The 20506-nt window shown below is 52.9% G+C and overlaps 1 protein-coding gene across 2 annotated transcripts in view; it reads right to left on the bottom strand.

The window, feature by feature from the left end:
* Positions 1-20506, bottom strand: part of sptlc3 (serine palmitoyltransferase, long chain base subunit 3) — a 128125-nt gene that overhangs the window by 81174 nt on the left and 26445 nt on the right. For both annotated transcript variants that reach the window (XM_041176126.1, XM_041176118.1), the window contains exon 2: positions 15830-16021. In XM_041176126.1, the coding sequence (XP_041032060.1) occupies positions 15830-16021 (192 nt within the window). The remainder of the gene's footprint in view (positions 1-15829; positions 16022-20506) is intronic.

Raw genomic sequence — 20506 nt, 5'->3', positions numbered from 1 at the left:
TACTGCACTGGGGTGTCAGCCTAGATTTAGGCAGCCAAGTTACTGGAGTAGGACTCGAACCCACAACATTCTGACTCAGTGACGTGAGTGCTACCCACTGAGCCATGGGTCAGTACATGTGAGTGCATGGGTGGGTGTGCATGGGCATGAGTGCATGGGTGTGTGTGCAGGGGCGAGTGCATCGGCGTGTGTGTGCAGGGGCATGAGTGCATGGGTGTGTGTGCATCAGCGTGTGTGTGCATGGGCGTGAGTGCGCATTCTGAGTGCACACATGTGCGCCTGCATGTATGTGCATGTGCATTGCACATCTGTGTGTGCACATGCATCTGTGTGTCTGAGTGTGCTGCACGTGTGTGTGTGTCTGGGTGCATGAGTGCACGTGCATGCATGCTTGTGCCTACCCTTCCACCTGCACTCTTCACTCTCTACACTGCTAGATGAATCGAAAACAGCAATGCGGCTTGAAAACACAGTATTTAAGATCACACATGCAACTACTGACTGAGTGATTGTGTCGTGACCTGATCCTTGAGCAGTGCAGCATCAGTGCAGGGGAACAGAATTCATTTGTGCCCTCTCTACAAGAAGTTTTAACTGGAGTTTGATGTATGGACGATGATATTGTTGAGATTCATAAGCATTTTTTTTTAACCGAGCGAGCAATGTACCCGAAATGACAGTGAAATTGATTATTGATTGGAATGCATTTGGTGAGTTCAATATTCAAATTCCCTCCACCCACGTCAAAAAGAAAACAGACCTGACACGCCACCAGGTTTCTGGTATATTCCATTCCCGGTGTTGCCCTGCAATGATGTTGAAGGAAGCCTTTCTGACAGGTATAATCTTTTCACGAGAGCGTTTAACGCAACGTAGGGGGGTGGGGGGGGGAGGGGGTCGAAGTCTGAATGGAACATACCAGAAACAGAATGAGGCAGCACAGGAGGCCACTCGGCCCATTCTAGCAGTGCCGGCTCTTTGAAACAGCTGTGCGATTAATTCCATTCGACAGCAACTTCTTCCCCTTCGAGTATTTATCCAATTCCCCGTTTGGAAAGTCACTATTGAGTCTGCTTCTGCCGCCCTTTCAGGCAGCGCCTTCCAGGTCACAACAACTGTGCAAAGCAAAATGTCTTCCTCATCTACTGTTTTTTTTTGCAGGCTACCCTTAAGGAGGAAAATTTCACACATATGGAAGGTTCGTACACAAACTGAACTACCCTTCTATTTGTACAGTCAGCGGGGTTTAACTCTGCTTTTATATAAATTTCTAGCCGTTTGAAAGAAGCTCGTTTATTTCAGGTCTGCTCCAGACTCTGGTGGCTAAAGGGCACATTGCTGCTGTAAACCAGAAATTCCACATTCCTGCCTTGCTTAGGGACGGGATCGCTATTAATCATTAGATTCCTATACAAAAGAGTCTTCTGCCTAGGAAAAAAACTTAACACACCCTCTCAGGTGACTAACCCCACACACGATCCTAGTTGGCCTCCTGTGTTCCATGCCCTGTAAACATGTCCTCCCACACACCAAATCCCTTTCACCCATCTGTGCTCGCTGATTACACTGGCTCCCGATTAAGCAATGGCATACTTTAAAAATCCTCATCCTTGTTTTCAAATCCCTCCACAGCCTCGCCCCTCCCTATCTCTGTAATCTCCTCCAGCCCCACACCCTCTGTGATCCTGGATGCTTGTCCACACCCAACGCCCCTGCCGATTTTAATTGCTCCACCACTGGCGACTGCGCCTTCAGTTATACCAACCCTAAGCTCTGGAATTCCCTCCCCACACCTCTCTACCTTTCTCTCTCTCTCTTTCTTCCTTCAGGATGCTCCTTAAAACCTACTTCTGACCAAGCTTTTTGGTCATCTAATACCTCCTTATGTGGCTTGGTGTCAAACTTTATTTGATAGCGCCCCTGTGAAGCACCTTGGGGCATTTTACCACTTCAAAGGCATTATATAAATCCAAGTTGCAGTTGGATGCTGTCTGCCACCACAATGGAAATCTTTTATCACGTATCAACTGCTCTTACTTAATGCAAGGAATCACTTCTGACATGAGTCATAAAATCCCACTACACCAGTTTGAACATCTTGCCCTACTACTGTCACGGTTCACCTTGGAGCACTCCTCTTGGAGAGAGTTTGTATGTACTGGGTAAGGGTCAGACATTTCCCCTAGCCTAGTTGATGCTCTGCATCCTGTAATCATTGGTTGCTAGGAATCTCTTCCTGTTACTAGAGAGAAGCCTGTAAACTTGCTGGGCAGGGAACACTAGGTAGGTCTATATTCTCCCGCAGTTCATTGTGGCACTCCAGTCCATTCATCTGCCAGCCTCTCATTCTTTATGTTGATTGCTCCTTACATGGCAAATTACACAGAATGTACAACACCAGAAACAGGCTATTTGGTCCATCTAGTACATGCTGGTATTTCTAGTCCATACAAGTGTGATGGGTGTTCAAAGATGGAGGGGACTTTCGCATTTTTGCACTTACACGCCTAGCTCAGTTGCACGCTCAATTCTGCTATCTTTTCATCCACATAACTGGTGGGCACCCAGGTTACAGGTGTAACTGAGAAGAGTACAGTCGGCCCGTCAGCTCTGCTCCTCCTCTCTGGATGAACAATCCAGTTAATTCCGCTTCCCCATTTCGCTGCCATTTTTCTTCAAGTGTTTATCTAATTCCTTTTTGGGGGTTCCTTCTTCTTTAAAGGCTGTTCCCTGGGATCGAGGGTGTCTTGCTTCCACTCTGGTTGGAGGGGTCCTGAAATGGCTGATAAGTCCAGTGTGTGATCTGCCGACTCTGCCACCCTCATGTGGGCAGGTGGTGCTTGGTGGGCTGGGTAGATGGATTGTTTGGAGGTTTATGCGCTGCCTCCAACGCCTCAGCCTCATCTCTGCACATTCCCAATGAAGTCTCTCGCTATGTTCCTGAGGGCCGAGAATCTTGGAACTCTCTTCCTCTAAAGGAGATGGAAGCAGAGTCTTTGAACGCTTTTAAGGCAGAGCTGGATGTATTCTTGATTAACAAGGTGGGGGGAGGAGGTGAAAGGTTATCGGGGTAGGCAGGAACGTGGGGCTGAGGTTACAATCAGATCAGCCATGATCTTACTGAATTGCTGGAGCAGGCTCGAGGGGCTGAGGGGCCTACTCCTGTTCCTAATTCGTACGCTCATAAACCTTCTCCATTTTGGTCAGTCACAAGCCACAGGGACTCCCATGAGTCAGCGGGGTTGCTTGGCCTCTTCAGGGAGGCTTTGAGGACATCCCTAAAGCGAATTCTCTGTTCTTCTGGAATTCTCCTGCTGCGGCCGGGTTCCGAGTGGAGCAGTTGCTTTGGGAGTCTTGAGTCAGGCATATGAATAACATGTCCAGCCCAGCGGAGCTGGTTTCAGGTGATTAGGGGGGTTACTATTGAATCTGTATCCACCACCCTACCAGGCAGCGCATTCCAAATCCTAGCCATTTGTTTTTTTTAAAAAGAGGTTTTTCCTCATGTCACCTCCAGTTCTTTCGCCAATCGCCATAAATCTGAGCCCTCTGGTTATCAACCCTTCAGCCACTAGAAACAGTTTCTCTTTACTGACTCAAACTAAACCCTTCATGAGTTTAAACAACTTAAAATGCGGAGGAAACATTGAGCCGTTAAAAATGCGCTGCAGTACTTCTCTGAAGCATAATTTCCGCGGGAGATTTTTTTTTTTGGGTTGCAGAGTGTCCCAGCCATTGCCACATGTGGGCAGGTTTGCTCGAAGGGTTTGGGTAGGCGGGAGTGTTTGCTGGTTTCTCTGACGCGGAGACACTGTACAAACTTCTTTCCCTGAACGCATTTTGAGCTGTTATATGAGTAATATGTGTGGCGGTGGTGTGTTACAGATCACTCAGGGAATGGAATCTTCTGGGCCTCTCCCGCTGGCGGAACCTTCCGGTTCCCAAAGTCGATGGGCTGTTGACAGGCTCACCACATTCACCGGGGCGGGGCTGGGAAATCACGGCCTGGCAGTCTGAGTTGCTGTGGCAACACGCACTTTTCCATGCATGTTGCAGCCTGGAGCCGTGGATAGTGAAGGGAGAGGATCCAACATTCTTTATCGTCACACGACTGACTAGGAATCTCTCCTGTTCTTACCGCCTGCCGTTGGCGAGTATTGGAAGGGTTTACAGGTTGACACTCAACTTGTTTGGTCACATTATGAACTTACACTGAAGATAGGTTGAATAACTTTTCTCCTGTGCTGTATATTCTGTGCGATTCTATTCGCATCATGTGCAAGACCTTGATCCCACTCTACGTATCATGACATTTTCCTGCCCTTCCTGTAGAAAGGTAGGAAAATATTTATTAAAGAGCAGGTGTTTACAGAGGAACATGCTCACTGTGTGGGTTTTTAAAATTCATTCATGAGATGTGGGCATTGCTGGCTAGGCCAGCATTTCTTGCCCATCCCCAGTTGCCCTTGAGAAGGTGGTGGTGAGCTGCCTTCTTAAACCGCTGCAGTCCATGTGGTGTAGGTACACCCACAGTGCTGTTAGGTAGGGAGTTCCAGGATTTTGACCCAGCGACAGTTAAGGAACGGTGATGTACTTCCAGGTCAGGATGATGAGTGGCTTGGAGGGGAACTTCCAGGTGGTGGTATTCCCGTGTGTCTGCTGCCCTTGTCCTTCTAGATGGTCATGGGTTTGGAAGGTGCTGTCTAAGGAGCCTTGGTGAGTTCCTGCAATCCATCTTGTAGATGGTACACACTGCTGCTACTGTGTGTCAGTGGTGGAGGGAGTGAATGTTTGTGGATGGGGTGCCAATTAAGCGGGCTACTTTGCCCTGGATGGTGTCAAGCGTCATGAGTGTTGTGGGAGCTGCACTCATCCAGGCAAGTGGAGAGTATTCCATCACACTCCTGACTTGTGCCTTGTAGATGGTGGACAGGCTTTGGGGAGTCAGCAGGTGAGTTACTCATTGCAGGATTCCTAGCCTTTGACCTGCTCTTCTAGCCACGGTATTTAAATAGCTGGTCCAGCTCAGGTTCTGGTCAACGGAAACCCCAGGATGTTGATAGTGGGGGATTCAGCGATGGTAATGCCATTGAATGTCAAGGGGCAATGGTTAGATTCACTCTTGCTGGAGATGGTCATTGCCTGGCACTTGTGTGGCACGAATGTTACTTGCCACTTGTCATTCAAGCCTGGATATTATCCAGGTCTTGCTGCATTTGGACAAGGACTGAATCTCTCAGGTGCCTCCATTCCACTCTTGAACTGTACTTGAAGCAGCTTATCGAATATGGGCTACTGTTCAGGAGTGAATCAGCCAAAGCGAATTGAACTCTATAACAGAAGATATATTTCAAAAGCACTTCATTGACTTTAAAGCTTTGGGACATCCTGTGGTCATGAAAGATGCTACATGAGTGCAGGACTTTCCTTCATAACTGTGGCTCAGCTGGTAGCACTCTCGCATTTGGTTCAGAAGGCTGTGGTCCACGCCAGCAGACTTGAGCACAGAAATCTAGGTGGACACTGCACTGCAGTGCTGAAGAATTGCTGCACTGTCGGAGATGCTGTCTTTCAGATGAGATGCTATAGTACAAGCGAATGGCCAGAAAATCTGTAGAACTCCTCGGGCTCCATGCCTGACATGGAATGTATGCTGTAAATATCAAGAGAATTGCAATTGTATAGAGGCACCTAGAAGTGGGACAAACTGCATGGAGACACGTTGAATTTTATTGCACTTTCTGTAATTTTCAAGTTGGAACATTTGTAATATACCTTTACAAATTTTATGAACAAAGTATATTTTTGGGGAAAAATAAATTCCAATCAGGCATTCAGGAGAAGCTTCTTTACCCGGGGAGTGATGAGACTGTGGAACTCGTCACACCTGGAAGTAGTGGAGACATATAGAAATGCAAATCTTTCTTTGATAAGAAAGGCTTCAGAAGTATGAGAGAAAAAGGAAAATGGGTTGAGGAAGTAAAGGAGTGCACTCGTGCTCAGTCTTAGGTTCTCTCTGACTGCTGGTGGAGGGTTTGGTGTTACCTTTATATCGTGGTGATAAGAATTAAATGAACAGTTAAGGTGTGCCCTGACCACAGTACTACACAGTTTCACAATTACACTCTCCTGACTTGGCACTGTAGCTCCACTGTTTGCTTTGTTAATTGCTGTTGCTCATTCAATTCACACAGTAAATGTCAAGGCCTCCCTGGCCAGTTCAACACAATTCATTGTCTAAGACTCTGCCTCAATTTTTTACTACATCTAGTGCCTTGCACGTCTCTGTTACATAGTAACGTTGTTTACAAAGTATTAACAGCACAAAAACAGGCCATTCGACCCATCTGGTCCATGTTGCTGTTTATGCTCCACATGACCCTCCACCCACTCCATAGGAGTTAGATGAGGCAAGTTCCAGATCCCGTCCCCTCTCTCCCCACCCCAGCCCCTCCCCTGCTCTCCCCCCAAGTCTCTCCACTCCTGCCCCAGTCTCTCCCCCTCCCCAGTCTCTCCCCCCAATCTCTCCCCAGTTTCTCCCCCACAAATCTCTCACCTCCCCAGTCTCTACCCCCACGTCTCTCCCCCCCACCGAGTCTCTCCCCCCGCTCAGTCTCTCCTCCTCCCTAGTCTCTTCCCCCACTCTCCCCCCCAAGTTTCTCACCTCCTCCAATCTCTCCTCCTCCACCGCCCCAGTCTCCCAACAAGATTTTGTGTTGACAACACTCCTTTACAATTGGAGTCACAATGACTGCACCCCTTTTAACCTGATGTTGTGTTGACATTACCCTTTTAACAGTTTCACGATGATAAGGCACTTCCAATACGGGATAAATTAGAGAATTTACTTACTATTATTGGCCACAGTATATCTTACTATAATCTGTCTTTTCCACAATGTCATCTCGATGGGTTATCACTGTTTTGTAGAAGAACGCAAGTCACTCAGTTTTCCTTTACTTCCGAGTGTGACTTTAATTGAGAGGCAGGGGGATGTCCTGGTCTCCGTCAGTACTCAGCTATGCTGGGGCGGGCCTATTAAGGGCTGGGGTATTTGCCTTCTAAACTCCCCTCAGTCCCTGCAGTGAATTGCCTCAGGTGTGGGCTCCTTAACCGCCATCTTATCCAAAACTCTGCTGCCTGTATCCTAACAGGGGCCAGGGAACAAAATCATGAACCCCAGTGCTTCCTCAGTTTCCGGGCCGCTTATTCCTTTCCTCCAGCCTCCCTCCTCCACCCCGCTTTAACTCTCCACCTTAATCATACATGAGTTTTTTCCCCTTTCAAGATTCACTAATCACTTCACCAAACAATCACAGTAAAATGATAAAGCCCGTTGTTGACATCTGGTTACAGGTATCATCCGATCTAGACGTTGGGGGCTGGGACCTCACTCTATACCTTTATAAAACGATATGATCATCATGGCTAATTTATAATTTAAAAAAAACCTGAACAAAGGCTTTAACATGACTGAAGCCATGTCTGGCCATGACTCAAACAAAAGGGATGTTTCAGCATTCAGAGAAGCTGACACCTCTTTATGTCTAAAGAGATGCTAATGACCCCTGTGGCTGCAGAGGCCAAATTCCAAGGAAATTGTACAAATCCATTTACATTACAGTTCTGGCTGATGGAGACAACTAGTCTGCAAGGACAAAGGACCTTTAAACCCCTTTTGAAATCCTTAATGGTTGAAACATTACCAATCACAAGAAGCCAGACTAAGGAATATACAACCTTTGTCCAAGCCAAAATGGAGAGGTGGGAGTCACATGACTCCACACAAGCTGGTGGAACAGGTAATATTTCCTTGTGGGGCTGCCAAGCTCAGACTGCCATTTTCCATCTAGCAAGCAGCAGCTCAGAAAAAAAGGGTTCTATCCAGATTTAAATGCCTGGCTCCGCACCTACACTATTTCCATTGGAACCTCTGAACTTATGTATCAGTATCTACAAGACTAATTCATCTCTTGTGCTTATCCAATTGTGGAAGTCATTTCCACTGGAAAAGTGAATTATCCAGCATCAGTCTTCGCCCTGCCGTCTCTATGAAAGAATATACCATTAGACTTTGATTCTGGACTGACGTGAAACAATAATTCTTATTTCTATACCTCTTTCTTTTCTCTATCCCAGCTTTATTGAATGAATGAAAAGGAGGCCATGTTGCTACCTGCTCATGTTTGAGCGTGTGCAAACAAACTAACCCTTTTAGTTCATTCTATCTCGAGTTTGCTGTGCGGTTATTAATAGAAAATTGGATCACACCAAAACTGTGGGGTTGGAAACTACACCAGGGGGAAATCAAAAATCAGATACGCTTTTCTGTCTATGGATGGGTGGTGAGAGGAGAAATTGGGGCTGTTTAAATTTAATGCCACCCTTTCCATAACAATATGCAGCATGGGTCATTAATATTAAGAGCAACAACGATATAGTGCTGTGTTAGTTTGTGTACACCCTATAGGTGATCCAACCATGACTATTCAACAAATCAGAAAGTACAAATTTTACTTTAACAGCATTGTGCAGTATTGTTAATTTGACAGGAAAATATCCCAGTAGTTTTTTAGAACACCATGCAGATGATAACACTAATTTTGGTGACTGCCTCAGCCCTCAATAACATATTCTGCACATTATACCATATGGACACAGTGACAGTGAGTTCATATCTGAGGGAAAGATTTAATGCTTATAACCCAGATAAACTGCACAAGATATTTTCCATTCTATAGAAGTAGAAGACAACTTTCTTCTGCCTGGGTGCATGATATTATTCAACATAATTTTTTCATACAAGGGGTGTATTGGATTCCATTTTATCAATAATCTCAGAGGGTAGAAAGATCAAATGACACCTGAGCGACAAAGTGGAATGATTGAACAATGATTGTCAGTGAGAAGCGTTGCAGCCCTCAGGTTTCTCTGTGCAACACAGCTTTTAAGAGGCCAGAGGACAAAGACTGAATGGTTCACAATTGTATCTGTGTTTTCTTGATCAGCAAGTCTGAAGACTCCCACTACAATATATTTTCAATATCTCCTATGCAACACAAGTTTATCAGAATATTTAATATCTCAAAAAACTCACAAAAAAGCATTAAGATAGAGTGGGATAATAGGTAAGTAGACAAAAGGACAAGATTGAAGTCAATGGAAAAAAACTCTTGAGAATCATGTGCAGTGTAAAACAGGTTACTGATTCACTATGAGCTTATTACACACTCCCGCCCTGGCAATTTCACTCCACAAAGCCTGTTCACAGTAAAGTTCCATTAGCAACAAAATAAACAGAACTCTAGCCATGATTCCGCTCTCTGTCTGCAACATAATTATGGATGACAAAGGCCATCTAGCTCAGCTCATCTCATCCATCCAGAATGACATATAAAATTATGTATTAAGAGCAGGCGTAGGCGATTTGGCCCCTCGAGCCTGCTCCTCTATTTGATAACTGTCTACATTATACCAGTGGCTACAACTCAGAAGCATTAAATTGCATGTAAAGTGATTTGGGTCATTGTGAAAGGTACTCTGTATATGTAGATTTTGTCTTTCTTTCATTACACCTGCACACAGTAGACAGAGTGACTCTAGCGACGGTGAAACTGGAGACCCGATGCTGATTCGCTCAGCATAGTTAATAAAAAAGTAATCAACCGACGTTAGGAAAGTGGCTACAAACAAATCACTACATTTACAAAATAAATTCAGATCTGTAGCTAATCTCCCCCCACCCAACACCCCCTAACCTCCCCCCCGACAGCATGCACTCAAACCTCCCCCAACCCAAAGTCCCTTCGAACCTTTCCCACAATCCTCACTCAACCGCCCTCCAGTACCTCCTCCAACCCTCACTCCAAACTCCCCCCAAATTCACCCCAGCGTCTCCTACAACCTCCCCCAAACCCCAATTCTAAACTCTCCCCCACACACCCGCCACACAAACCCACACATCCACCAACCCCCCCACACACAGATCTAACACCCCCACACACACACACACACCTAACACCCCCAACACACACACCTAACACCCTCAACACACACACCTAACACCCTCAACACACACCCCCCAACCTCCCCCACACACCCCCCAACCTCCCCCACCCACACACCCCCACAACCCCCCCCCAACCCCCCCCCCCACCCACCCACACACCCACACCCAACACCTCCACCCAACACCCACCCACCCTCACCCCAACCCAACACCCACCCACCCACACCCAACACCCCCACCCAACACCCCCCCAACCCCCCACCCCCCCCAACCCACCCACCCACCCCCAACCCCCCCCCAACCCACCCACCCACCCCCAACCCCCCCCCAACCCACCCACCCACCCCCAACCCCCCCCAACCCACCCACCCACCCCCCCCCAACCCACCCACCCACCCCCAACCCCCCCCAACCCACCCACCCACCCACCCCCAACCCCCCCCCCAACCCACCCACCCACCCACCCCCAACCCCCCCCCAACCCACCCACCCACCCACCCCCAACCCCCCCCCCAACCCACCCACCCACCCACCCCCAACCCCCCCCAACCCACCCACCCACCCACCCCCAACCCCCCCCCAACCCACCCACCCACCCACCCCCCCCCAACCCACCCACCCACCCACCCCCCCCCAACCCACCCACCCACCCCAACCCCCCCCCAACCCACCCACCCACCCACCCCCAACCCCCCCCCAACCCACCCACCCACCCACCCCCAACCCCCCCCAACCCACCCACCCACCCACCCCCCCCAACCCACCCACCCACCCACCCCAACCCCCCCCCAACCCACCCACCCACCCCCAGCCCCCCCCCACCCACCCACCCACCCCCAACCCACCCACCCACCCACCCCCAACCCCCCCAACCCACCCACCCACCCACCCCCAACCCACCCACCCACCCACGCCCCCCCAACCCACCCACCCACCCCCCCCCAACCCACCCACCCACCCACCCCCAACCCCCCCCCAACCCACCCACCCACCCCCAGCCCCCCCCAACCCACCCACCCACCCCCAACCCCCCCCCAACCCACCCACCCACCCACCCCCAACCCCCCCCCAACCCACCCACCCACCCCCAGCCCCCCCCCCCACCCACCCACCCCCAACCCCCCCAACCCACCCACCCACCCACCCCCAACCCCCCCAACCCACCCACCCACCCACCCCCAACCCCCCCAACCCACCCACCCACCCACCCCCAACCCCCCCCCAACCCACCCACCCACCCACCCCCAACCCCCCCCCAACCCACCCACCCACCCACCCCCAACCCCCCCCCAACCCACCCACCCACCCACCCCCAACCCCCCCCACCCACCCACCCCCAACCCCCCCACCCACCCACCCCCAACCCCCCCCACCCACCCACCCCCAACCCCCCCAACCCACCCACCCACCCACCCCCAACCCCCCCCAACCCACCCACCCACCCACCCCCAACCCCCCCCAACCCACCCACCCACCCACCCCCAACCCCCCCAACCCACCCACCCACCCCCAACCCCCCCCCCAACCCACCCACCCACCCCCAACCCCCCCCAACCCACCCACCCACCCCCAACCCCCCCCAACCCACCCACCCACCCCCAACCCCCCCCCCAACCCACCCACCCACCCCCAACCCCCCCCCAACCCACCCACCCACCCCCAACCCCCCCCCAGCCCACCCACCCACCCCCCAACCCACCCACCCACCCACCCCCCCCCAACCCACCCACCCACCCACCCCCAACCCCCCACCAACCCACCCACCCACCCCCAACCCCCCCCCAACCCACCCACCCACCCCCAGCCCCCCCCCAACCCACCCACCCACCCCCAGCCCCCCCCCAACCCACCCACCCACCCAACCCCAGCCCCCCCCCAACCCACCCACCCACCCACCCACCCACCCCCAACCCCCACCCACCCACCCCCAACCCCCACCCACCCACCCCCAACTCCCCCCCAACCCACCCCCAACCCCCCCCAACCCACCCCCAACCCCCCCACCCACCCACCCCCAACCCCCCCACCCACCCACCCCCAACCCCCCCACCCACCCACCCCCAACCCCCCCACCCACCCACCCCCAACCCCCCCAACCCACCCACCCCCAACCCCCCCAACCCACCCACCCCCAACCCCCCCAACCCACCCACCCCCAACCCCCCCCCAACCCACCCACCCACCCCCAACCCCCCCCCCAACCCACCCACCCACCCCCAACCCCCCCCCCAACCCACCCACCCACCCCCAACCCCCCCCCCAACCCACCCACCCACCCCCAACCCCCCCCCCAACCCACCCACCCACCCCCAACCCCCCCCAACCCACCCACCCACCCCCAACCCCCCCCAACCCACCCACCCACCCCCCCAACCCACCCACCCACCCACCCACCCACCCCCCCCCAACCCACCCACCCACCCACCCCCAACCCCCCACCAACCCACCCACCCACCCCCAACCCCCCCCAACCCACCCACCCACCCCCAACCCCCCCCCAACCCACCCACCCACCCCCAACCCCCCCCCAACCCACCCACCCACCCCCAGCCCCCCCCCAACCCACCCACCCACCCAACCCCAGCCCCCCCCCAACCCACCCACCCACCCACCCCCAACCCCCACCCACCCACCCCCAACCCCCACCCACCCACCCCCAACTCCCCCCCAACCCACCCCCAACCCCCCCCAACCCACCCCCAACGCCCCCCCAACCCACCCACCCACCCCCAACGCCCCCCCAACCCACCCACCCCCAACCCCCCCACCCACCCACCCCCAACCCCCCCACCCACCCACCCCCAACCCCCCCAACCCACCCACCCCCAACCCCCCCAACCCACCCACCCACCCACCCCCAACCCCCCCAACCCACCCACCCACCCACCCCCAACCCCCCCAACCCACCCACCCACCCACCCAACCCACCCACCCCCCCCCCAACCCACCCACCCCCCCCCCAACCCACCCACCCACCCACCCCCAACCCCCCCCCCAACCACCCCCAACCCCCCCACCCACCCACCCCCAACCCCCCCAACCCCCCCACCCCCAACCCCCCCAACCCACCCACCCCCAACCCCCCCAACCCACCCACCCACCCACCCACCCCCAACCCCCCCAACCCACCCCCCCAACCCACCCACCCACCCACCCACCCCCAACCCCCCCAACCCACCCACCCACCCACCCAACCCACCCACCCCCCCCCAACCCCCCCACCCACCCACCCCCAACCCCCCCCCCCCAACCCCCCCACCCACCCACCCCCAACCCCCCCCCCAACCACCCCCAACCCCCCCACCCACCCACCCCCAACCCCCCCAACCCCCCCACCCACCCACCCCCAACCCCCCCAACCCACCCACCCACCCACCCCCAACCCCCCCAACCCACCCACCCACCCACCCCCAACCCCCCCAACCCACCCACCCACCCACCCCCAACCCCCCCAACCCACCCACCCACCCACCCCCAACCCCCCCAACCCCCCCAACCCACCCACCCACCCAACCCCCCCCCCAACCCACCCAACCCACCCACCCACCCAACCCCCCCCCCAACCCACCCACCCACCCACCCCCACCCCCCCCCCCAACCCACCCACCCACCCACCCCCAACCCCCCCCCCAACCCACCCACCCACCCACCCCCAACCCCCCCCCCCAACCCACCCACACACCCCCAACCCCCCCCCCCAACCCACCCACCCACCCCCAACCCCCCCCCAACCCACCCACCCACCCCCAACCCCCCCCCAACCCACCCACCCACCCCCAACCCCCCCCCAACCCACCCACCCACCCCCAACCCCCCCCCAACCCACCCACCCACCCCCAACCCCCCCCCAACCCACCCACCCACCCCCAACCCCCCCCCAACCCACCCACCCACCCCCAACCCCCCCCCCAACCCACCCACCCACCCCCAACCCCCCCCCAACCCACCCACCCACCCCCAACCCCCCCACCCACCCCCAACCCCCCCCCCAACCCCCCCACCCACCCCCAACCCCCCCCCAACCCACCCACCCACCCCCAACCCCCCCCCCAACCCACCCACCCACCCCCAACCCCCCCACCCACCCCCAACCCCCCCCCAACCCCCCCACCCACCCCCAACCCCCCCCCAACCCACCCACCCACCCCCAACCCCCCCCCAACCCACCCACCCACCCCCAACCCCCCCCCAACCCACCCACCCACCCCCAACCCCCCCCCAACCCACCCACCCACCCCCAACCCCCCCCCAACCCACCCACCCACCCCCAACCCCCCCCCCAACCCACCCACCCACCCCCAACCCCCCCCCCAACCCACCCACCCACCCCCAACCCCCCCCCAACCCACCCACCCACCCCCAACCCCCCCCCCAACCCACCCACCCACCCCCAACCCCCCCCCAACCCACCCACCCACCCCCAACCCCCCCCAACCCACCCCCAACCCCCCCCAACCCACCCCCAACCCCCCCCAACCCACCCCCAACCCCCCCCAACCCACCCACCCACCCCCAACCCCCCCCAACCCACCCCCAACACCCCCCAACCCACCCACCCACCCCCAACACCCCCCCAACCCACCCACCCACCCCCAACACCCCCCCAACCCACCCCCAACACCCCCCCCGCCCCCCAACACTCCCAACACACCTCAACCCCCACAGCATCTGAATGGTCCTAAAATGGCAGGGATATGACTCACCGCCTCAGCAGGAACACTCTCCTGACAGTTGCTGCGTTGCTGTTGACCCTCGAGCAGCTTCTGCTTCCTGGTGGGCAACCGGAGCCACGGAGCTGCCGGAAGATTGGAAGCAGCAGCGCAGCAACCGGCTGGAATCGACACCGATGCTGACAGACCGGACTTAGAAAGATCGGAAAGCTCCAGTCCTGCTTTTTTTTTTAAAGTTGGTTTGCGGTTCTGGCTGTTCAGCCTGGACAACGAGACACTCTGTTCAAAACATGGAGTGCCCGGACCCCCCCACCCCCGGGCCCTAAGCTCTGAAATTCCCTCCCTGAGCCCTTTGCCTCTCTTTCCTCTGAAAAACCAACCTCTTTGACCAAGCTTTGGTTCGCCCGTCCCAACATCACCTTATATGGCTCAGTTTCAACTTCTGTTCAGTTAACGCTGTGAAGTGGCTTGGAACACTTTATTACCTTGCAGGCGCTAAATAAACGCACATTGTTGTTGACAGCGTTGCGGACAAACGTGGAGGTGGTCCTAATCAATCAGCCAGCTGGAGCGGGAAGAGGTTCCCCCCTTCCCTGAACGCCCTCAAACATACAGTGCAGAGCTAGTGGATAAAACAAGATGCATGACCCTTCTCACCGAGTAGGTCTCAAAGTAGATGAGGCGCAAGTCACTGGAAACTGAGCAAAAAATGCTGTATGGACAATATTAAAAGAAAGAAGTCACATGAACACCAACACTTCCGGTTGAGGATGTGAAAGGCCCTATGTAAACTCAAGTTTCCTTGGCTTGTGAGAGGATTGGGGGAGGGGGGAGGGGGGTGGGGGGGGGGGGGTGGTGGTGTTGTTCTGGTCCCTCTCCTGGTGGAATAGCCCCCCCAACGACCTCTACCTGGGTTCACTACAAAAGAGTTAAACAGCCACTCGGGTGAAGCATGAACAAGGTGCAGTTTGGCATGAAACCACATTGCAAAATCAGTCACCGCTTTCAACACTTTTAAACAGAAGAATGAACAATAGAATGGGGAAGCTCAGGGAACATTAGAACATCATTGACAAATACATTGAGAAGTATCTTCACCATTGCATTAAACGTCTAAACTCAGCTTCGCAGAAGATGGAGGGAATCGTACCTTTTGCTCCTTTCTCTCCTGAGACGCGTGACACTTTTCGAGGCCCCACGAACGCAGGAAGTCCCTTAAATACCCAAACAAGGTTACAATTCCGTAGCCCATGTAAGTGAGGACAGGAACATAGATCGGAGGCTGCTCAAAAGATTCCGAGAAGATCTTCTTGTAGGGCCCTGCCGTGGACTTGCCATTGTACTGTGGGTAAAGAACCAAAGTGAAGATTTGTTAGCGCTGGGTCAGACTCCCTTTATTTGCATACTGTGTTGTGAGACTTCACCTCACGAGGATCAGCTATACGTCAATGACTCTAGCTAATCAAACTTCTAACAGCTTTCCCTTATTTCAAACTGCTTCAAATTAGGGGGAGGCAGTGGCGTAGTGGTATTGTCACTGGACTAGTATTCCAGAGACCAGGGTAATGCTCTGGAGGACCCAGGTTCGGATCCCACCACAGTGAAATGTGAATTCAATAAAAACCTGGAATTCTGATAAAAGCAAAATACTGCGGATGCTGGAAACCTAAAACAAAAATACCTGCAAAAACTCAGCAGGTCTGACAGCATCTGTGGAGAGGGATACAGCTGACGTTTCAAGTCCATATGAGTCTTCATCAGAACTAAGACATATAGAAATGAGATGAAATATAAGCTGGTAGAAGGGGGTGGGACAGGAGACACTCCTTTGTCCTTTTGTCCATAAGATCATAAGACATAGGAATAGAAATTAGGCCCATCAAGTCTGCTCTGCCATTCAATCATGGCTGATAAGTTTCTCAACCCCATTCTCCCACCTTCTCCCCGTAACCTTTGATCCCCTTACCAATCAAGAACCTATCTATCTCGGTCTTAAATACACTAAATGACCTGACCTCCACAGCCTTCTGTGGCAATGAATTCCATAGATTCACCACTCTCTGGCTAAAGAAGTTTCTCCTCATCTTTGTTCTAAAAGGTCTTCCCTTTACTCTGAGGTTGTGCCCTCGGGTCCTAGTCTCTCCTACTAATGGAAACATCTTCCTCACGTCCACTCTATCCAGGCCTTTCAGTATTCTGTAAGTTTCAATCAGTGACATCTTTGGCAATCTCTTCTTGGCCTCCACCTATCACTGACCCCCTATTGAGCTCTCCTGTCCCACCCCCTTCTACCAGTTTATAGTTAATCTCATTTCTATGTCTTAGTTCTGAAGAAGGGTCATACGGACTCGAACCGTCAGCTGTGTCCCTCTCCGCAGATGCTGTCAGACCTGCTGAGTTTTTCCAGGTATTTTTGTTTTTGTCCTGGAATTCTGATGATGGCCATGAAGCCATCGCAGATTGTGGTCAAAACCCATCTGGTGATGGGTGGACGGGAATTTGCCGTCCTTGACTGGCCTGTGTGTGACTCCAGGCCCACAGCAAGGTGGTTGACTCTTAAATGTAGTCACTTAAAAATACTGTGAACAGTTCGTGAAAAGGATTATACAGATACTGGGGTAAATGCAGAAAAGATTCATTCGAATGACACCAGAACATATCAGGAAAAATTGAACAGGTCGGGGCTCTCTATCTTTTTTTTAAAAAAGGCTTCAAGGTGTGCAGGAGGTCCCAACTAGAGCCCATAAGTAGTGGTTACAAATAAATCCAATTCAGCAGAAACCTCTTAACACAGAGGGTGGTGACAACGTGGAACTTTGCTACCACAGCAAATAGTCGAGGCATTTAAGGGGAAGCTGGAAAAGCGCATGGGGGAGAAAGGAATAGAAGGATGTGCCGATGAGGTGGGATGAAGAGGGGGTGGGAGGAGGTTTGTGTGAAGCATAAACACCAGCATAGACCAGATGGGCCAAATGGCCTGTTTCTGTGCTGTAGTCTGTTTTGCAGGGTGGATTAGAGCAAAGCATCTATTAGATTCTCATTTTCTTCCACCTTTCCTCTAGTTTCCACAGACTACGCCAAATGATTGTGTGCAAAGTTCCACTAGACTAGGCTACATTGTTCCTGGGTAACCTGTAACATGAGGATAGGGATCCCAGTGAAGACTCACTCTCTGGATGTTCTTCTCTTTGGCTAATATTCCCAGCCCAACAACCTTCCGGGACATCTGCGTTCCTCCATGCCTGGCTTCTTGAGCATCCCTGATTTTAATCACACCACCACTTGGGTGGTCAAGCCTTCAACGGCTTAGGCCCTAAACTCATGTGGAATTCCCTCTCTAAATCTCTCCACCTCCCTACCCTCTCCCTCTTTAAGATGCTCTTTCAAATCTGCCTCTTTAACCAAACTCTTGTTTACATGTCTGAGCAACTCCTTATGTCTTTCGGTGCCAGAGGTTGTTTATTAGTGCTCCTGTTAAACACCTTGCCCCACTTTACTACAATAGAGGTGCTATATAAAAGCAAGTTGTTGTTGGCTCGCTCGAGATCAGCTTACTGAACACAAACCAAGGCTTGAAACAGTGACCTTTGAGTTCTATGTCTCAGCCCTCACGGTCACCAGCTTAAAATAATCTCATAACTCAAACAATTATTCTTTAAAAAATTTTCGGTTCATAGAGGGTGGCCATTCAGCCCATCATGCCAGTGCCAGCTCTTTCGTACTTCTCCCACTTTACCATAACTTGCTCAGCAGCCTAAGCTAAGCTGGAATTTCTGTGTGACCAGACAGCTTTCAAGCCTGTCTCAGTTCTCTCGTTCTGCAGTGAGACACTGTGTCGCTCATAAGGCTTATTTATTTTTAGATGCCCAGCAAGTTCTCTGCAGTGAGACAAATTGAAACCTATAGTGCCCAGCTAAAAATAAGTACCAGCAATATGAGGAACACCGTCCTTCTGTGACACACTGGTCTACTCCTCAATCACCCCCAACAGCCCCTCGTCTCTACATGACACCTTTCCATGCAAGCACAGGAGATGTAATACCTGTCTCTTTACCTCCTCCTTTCTCACTGTTCAAGGCCACAGACGCTACAAGCAGATGAAACAGAGACTGATTTGTGTTTCTTTCAGCGCTGTATACTCTATTTGCTATTCACGATGCGGCCTCTTTGACACCGGGGAGACTAAACACGGGTGTGCTGAACGCCTCTGTTCAGTTTGCAAGCGTGACCCCTGAACTTCCGGGTCACCCGCCATTTTAATTCCCCACCTTGCTTCCACTCTGATGTCCCCGCCCTCGGTCTGCTGCACTGTTCCAGTGGAGGCCCGACCTATGCTCGAGGAAAAGTACCTCATCTTTCAATTAAGGCGCTTTACAGCCTGCCGGGCTAAGCAACAGAGCTCAAAAGTTTCAGATCATAACCTTTGCCATCATTTTGTCAGACAGCAGCTGTTTCTGCTTTTCGCCATTTACACCTCCTCGGGGCCCATCTTTTGTTTCTTTACCCGTCCCATCACCGTCTCCTTGTTGCCTTGCGCCATCGTCCTTTCTGGCATTTGATCTTTCCTGACGGCCATCCTATCACAGGCCTACCCCCCTGTTTCCTGCCTCTGCACTTGTTTTAGACCTGTCACATCTCCAGCTTTTCCCAGTTGCAACAAAAAGAAATCCTCAGCCTGAAAGGCTGACTCAATTTCCTTCTCTCATCACTGATGCTGCCTGACCTGGGTGTTTCCGGCATTATCCAGTTTTATTTCAGATTTCCAGCCTTGGAAGTTGTTTTGCTTTTGAGAAAGGGCATAGGTTGCCATGTAGAACCCTTGGGTTGATGGGAAGGCTAGGGGCATTTTAATGTCTCGCTGATAAGAATGAACTAATAACTTAATTAACAGGATAAATGTAAATTTTTTTTTTTAACATGGAGAGTGGTTAGAATGTGGGTGAGATGAGTCATATAGATGCACTATGGGGAAACTAGATAAACACATGAGGGACAAAGGAATGGAGGGATACGTTGATGGAGTGAGATAAAGAGGAGTAGGAGGAGGCTGGTGTGCAGCACAAACATCAGCACAGGCCGAATGGCCTGTTTTTGTGCTGTACATTCTTGGTAGTCAGTTAACATGTGTGGAGGAATTTGTGAATGAATCCCTGATTGTCTATTAAAAAAACTGAACAACTGAAGGACTGACTCAAACCACCAGTTTGGCATTAAGTGTCGGTGCTGGAATCTTCCCTCGTACTCTGACAGACTCTGGGAGCTGAGAGATTTCCCACTGGTCAAGGAAGCCCTGAAACACAACTAAATGGGATTCTGTAGACATCAGCAATAATTTGGATTTTAAATGATAAAACGTCCTGAGGCGCTTCACAGGAGTGTTACCAAACAAAATGTGACACTGAGTTACCAAGGAGATATTGAGGTAGGTGAACAAAAGCTTGGTCAAAGGGGTAGGTTTAAGAAGCATCTTTAAAAGGCGGAGAGAGAGGTTTAGGGAGGGAATTCCAGAGCTTAGGGTCCAGGCATAGCCACCAAGGGTGGAACAATTAAAATGGGGTATACATACAAAAGGCCAGAATCAGAGGAACACAGGTATATTGGAGAATCGTACAGCTGCAGATTACTGAGGCAGTGAGTGGAGCGATTTGAAAGCCATGGATGAGAATGTTGAAATTGAGCTCTGCTGGACCAGGAGCCAATGGAGGTCAGCAAGCACAGGGGTGACTGGACGAGGGGGACTTGGGGCAGAGTTAGGGGACACTGATTCAAAGAAAAAGCACACTAAAAACAAACGATGAATTATTTTAAACATCCTCCTATTAAACGA

Source organism: Carcharodon carcharias, chromosome 2, assembly GCF_017639515.1.
Source record: "Carcharodon carcharias isolate sCarCar2 chromosome 2, sCarCar2.pri, whole genome shotgun sequence".
In the NCBI taxonomy this organism is placed as follows: domain Eukaryota; kingdom Metazoa; phylum Chordata; class Chondrichthyes; order Lamniformes; family Lamnidae; genus Carcharodon; species Carcharodon carcharias.
This window is presented reverse-complemented; position numbering and strand designations above follow the sequence as displayed.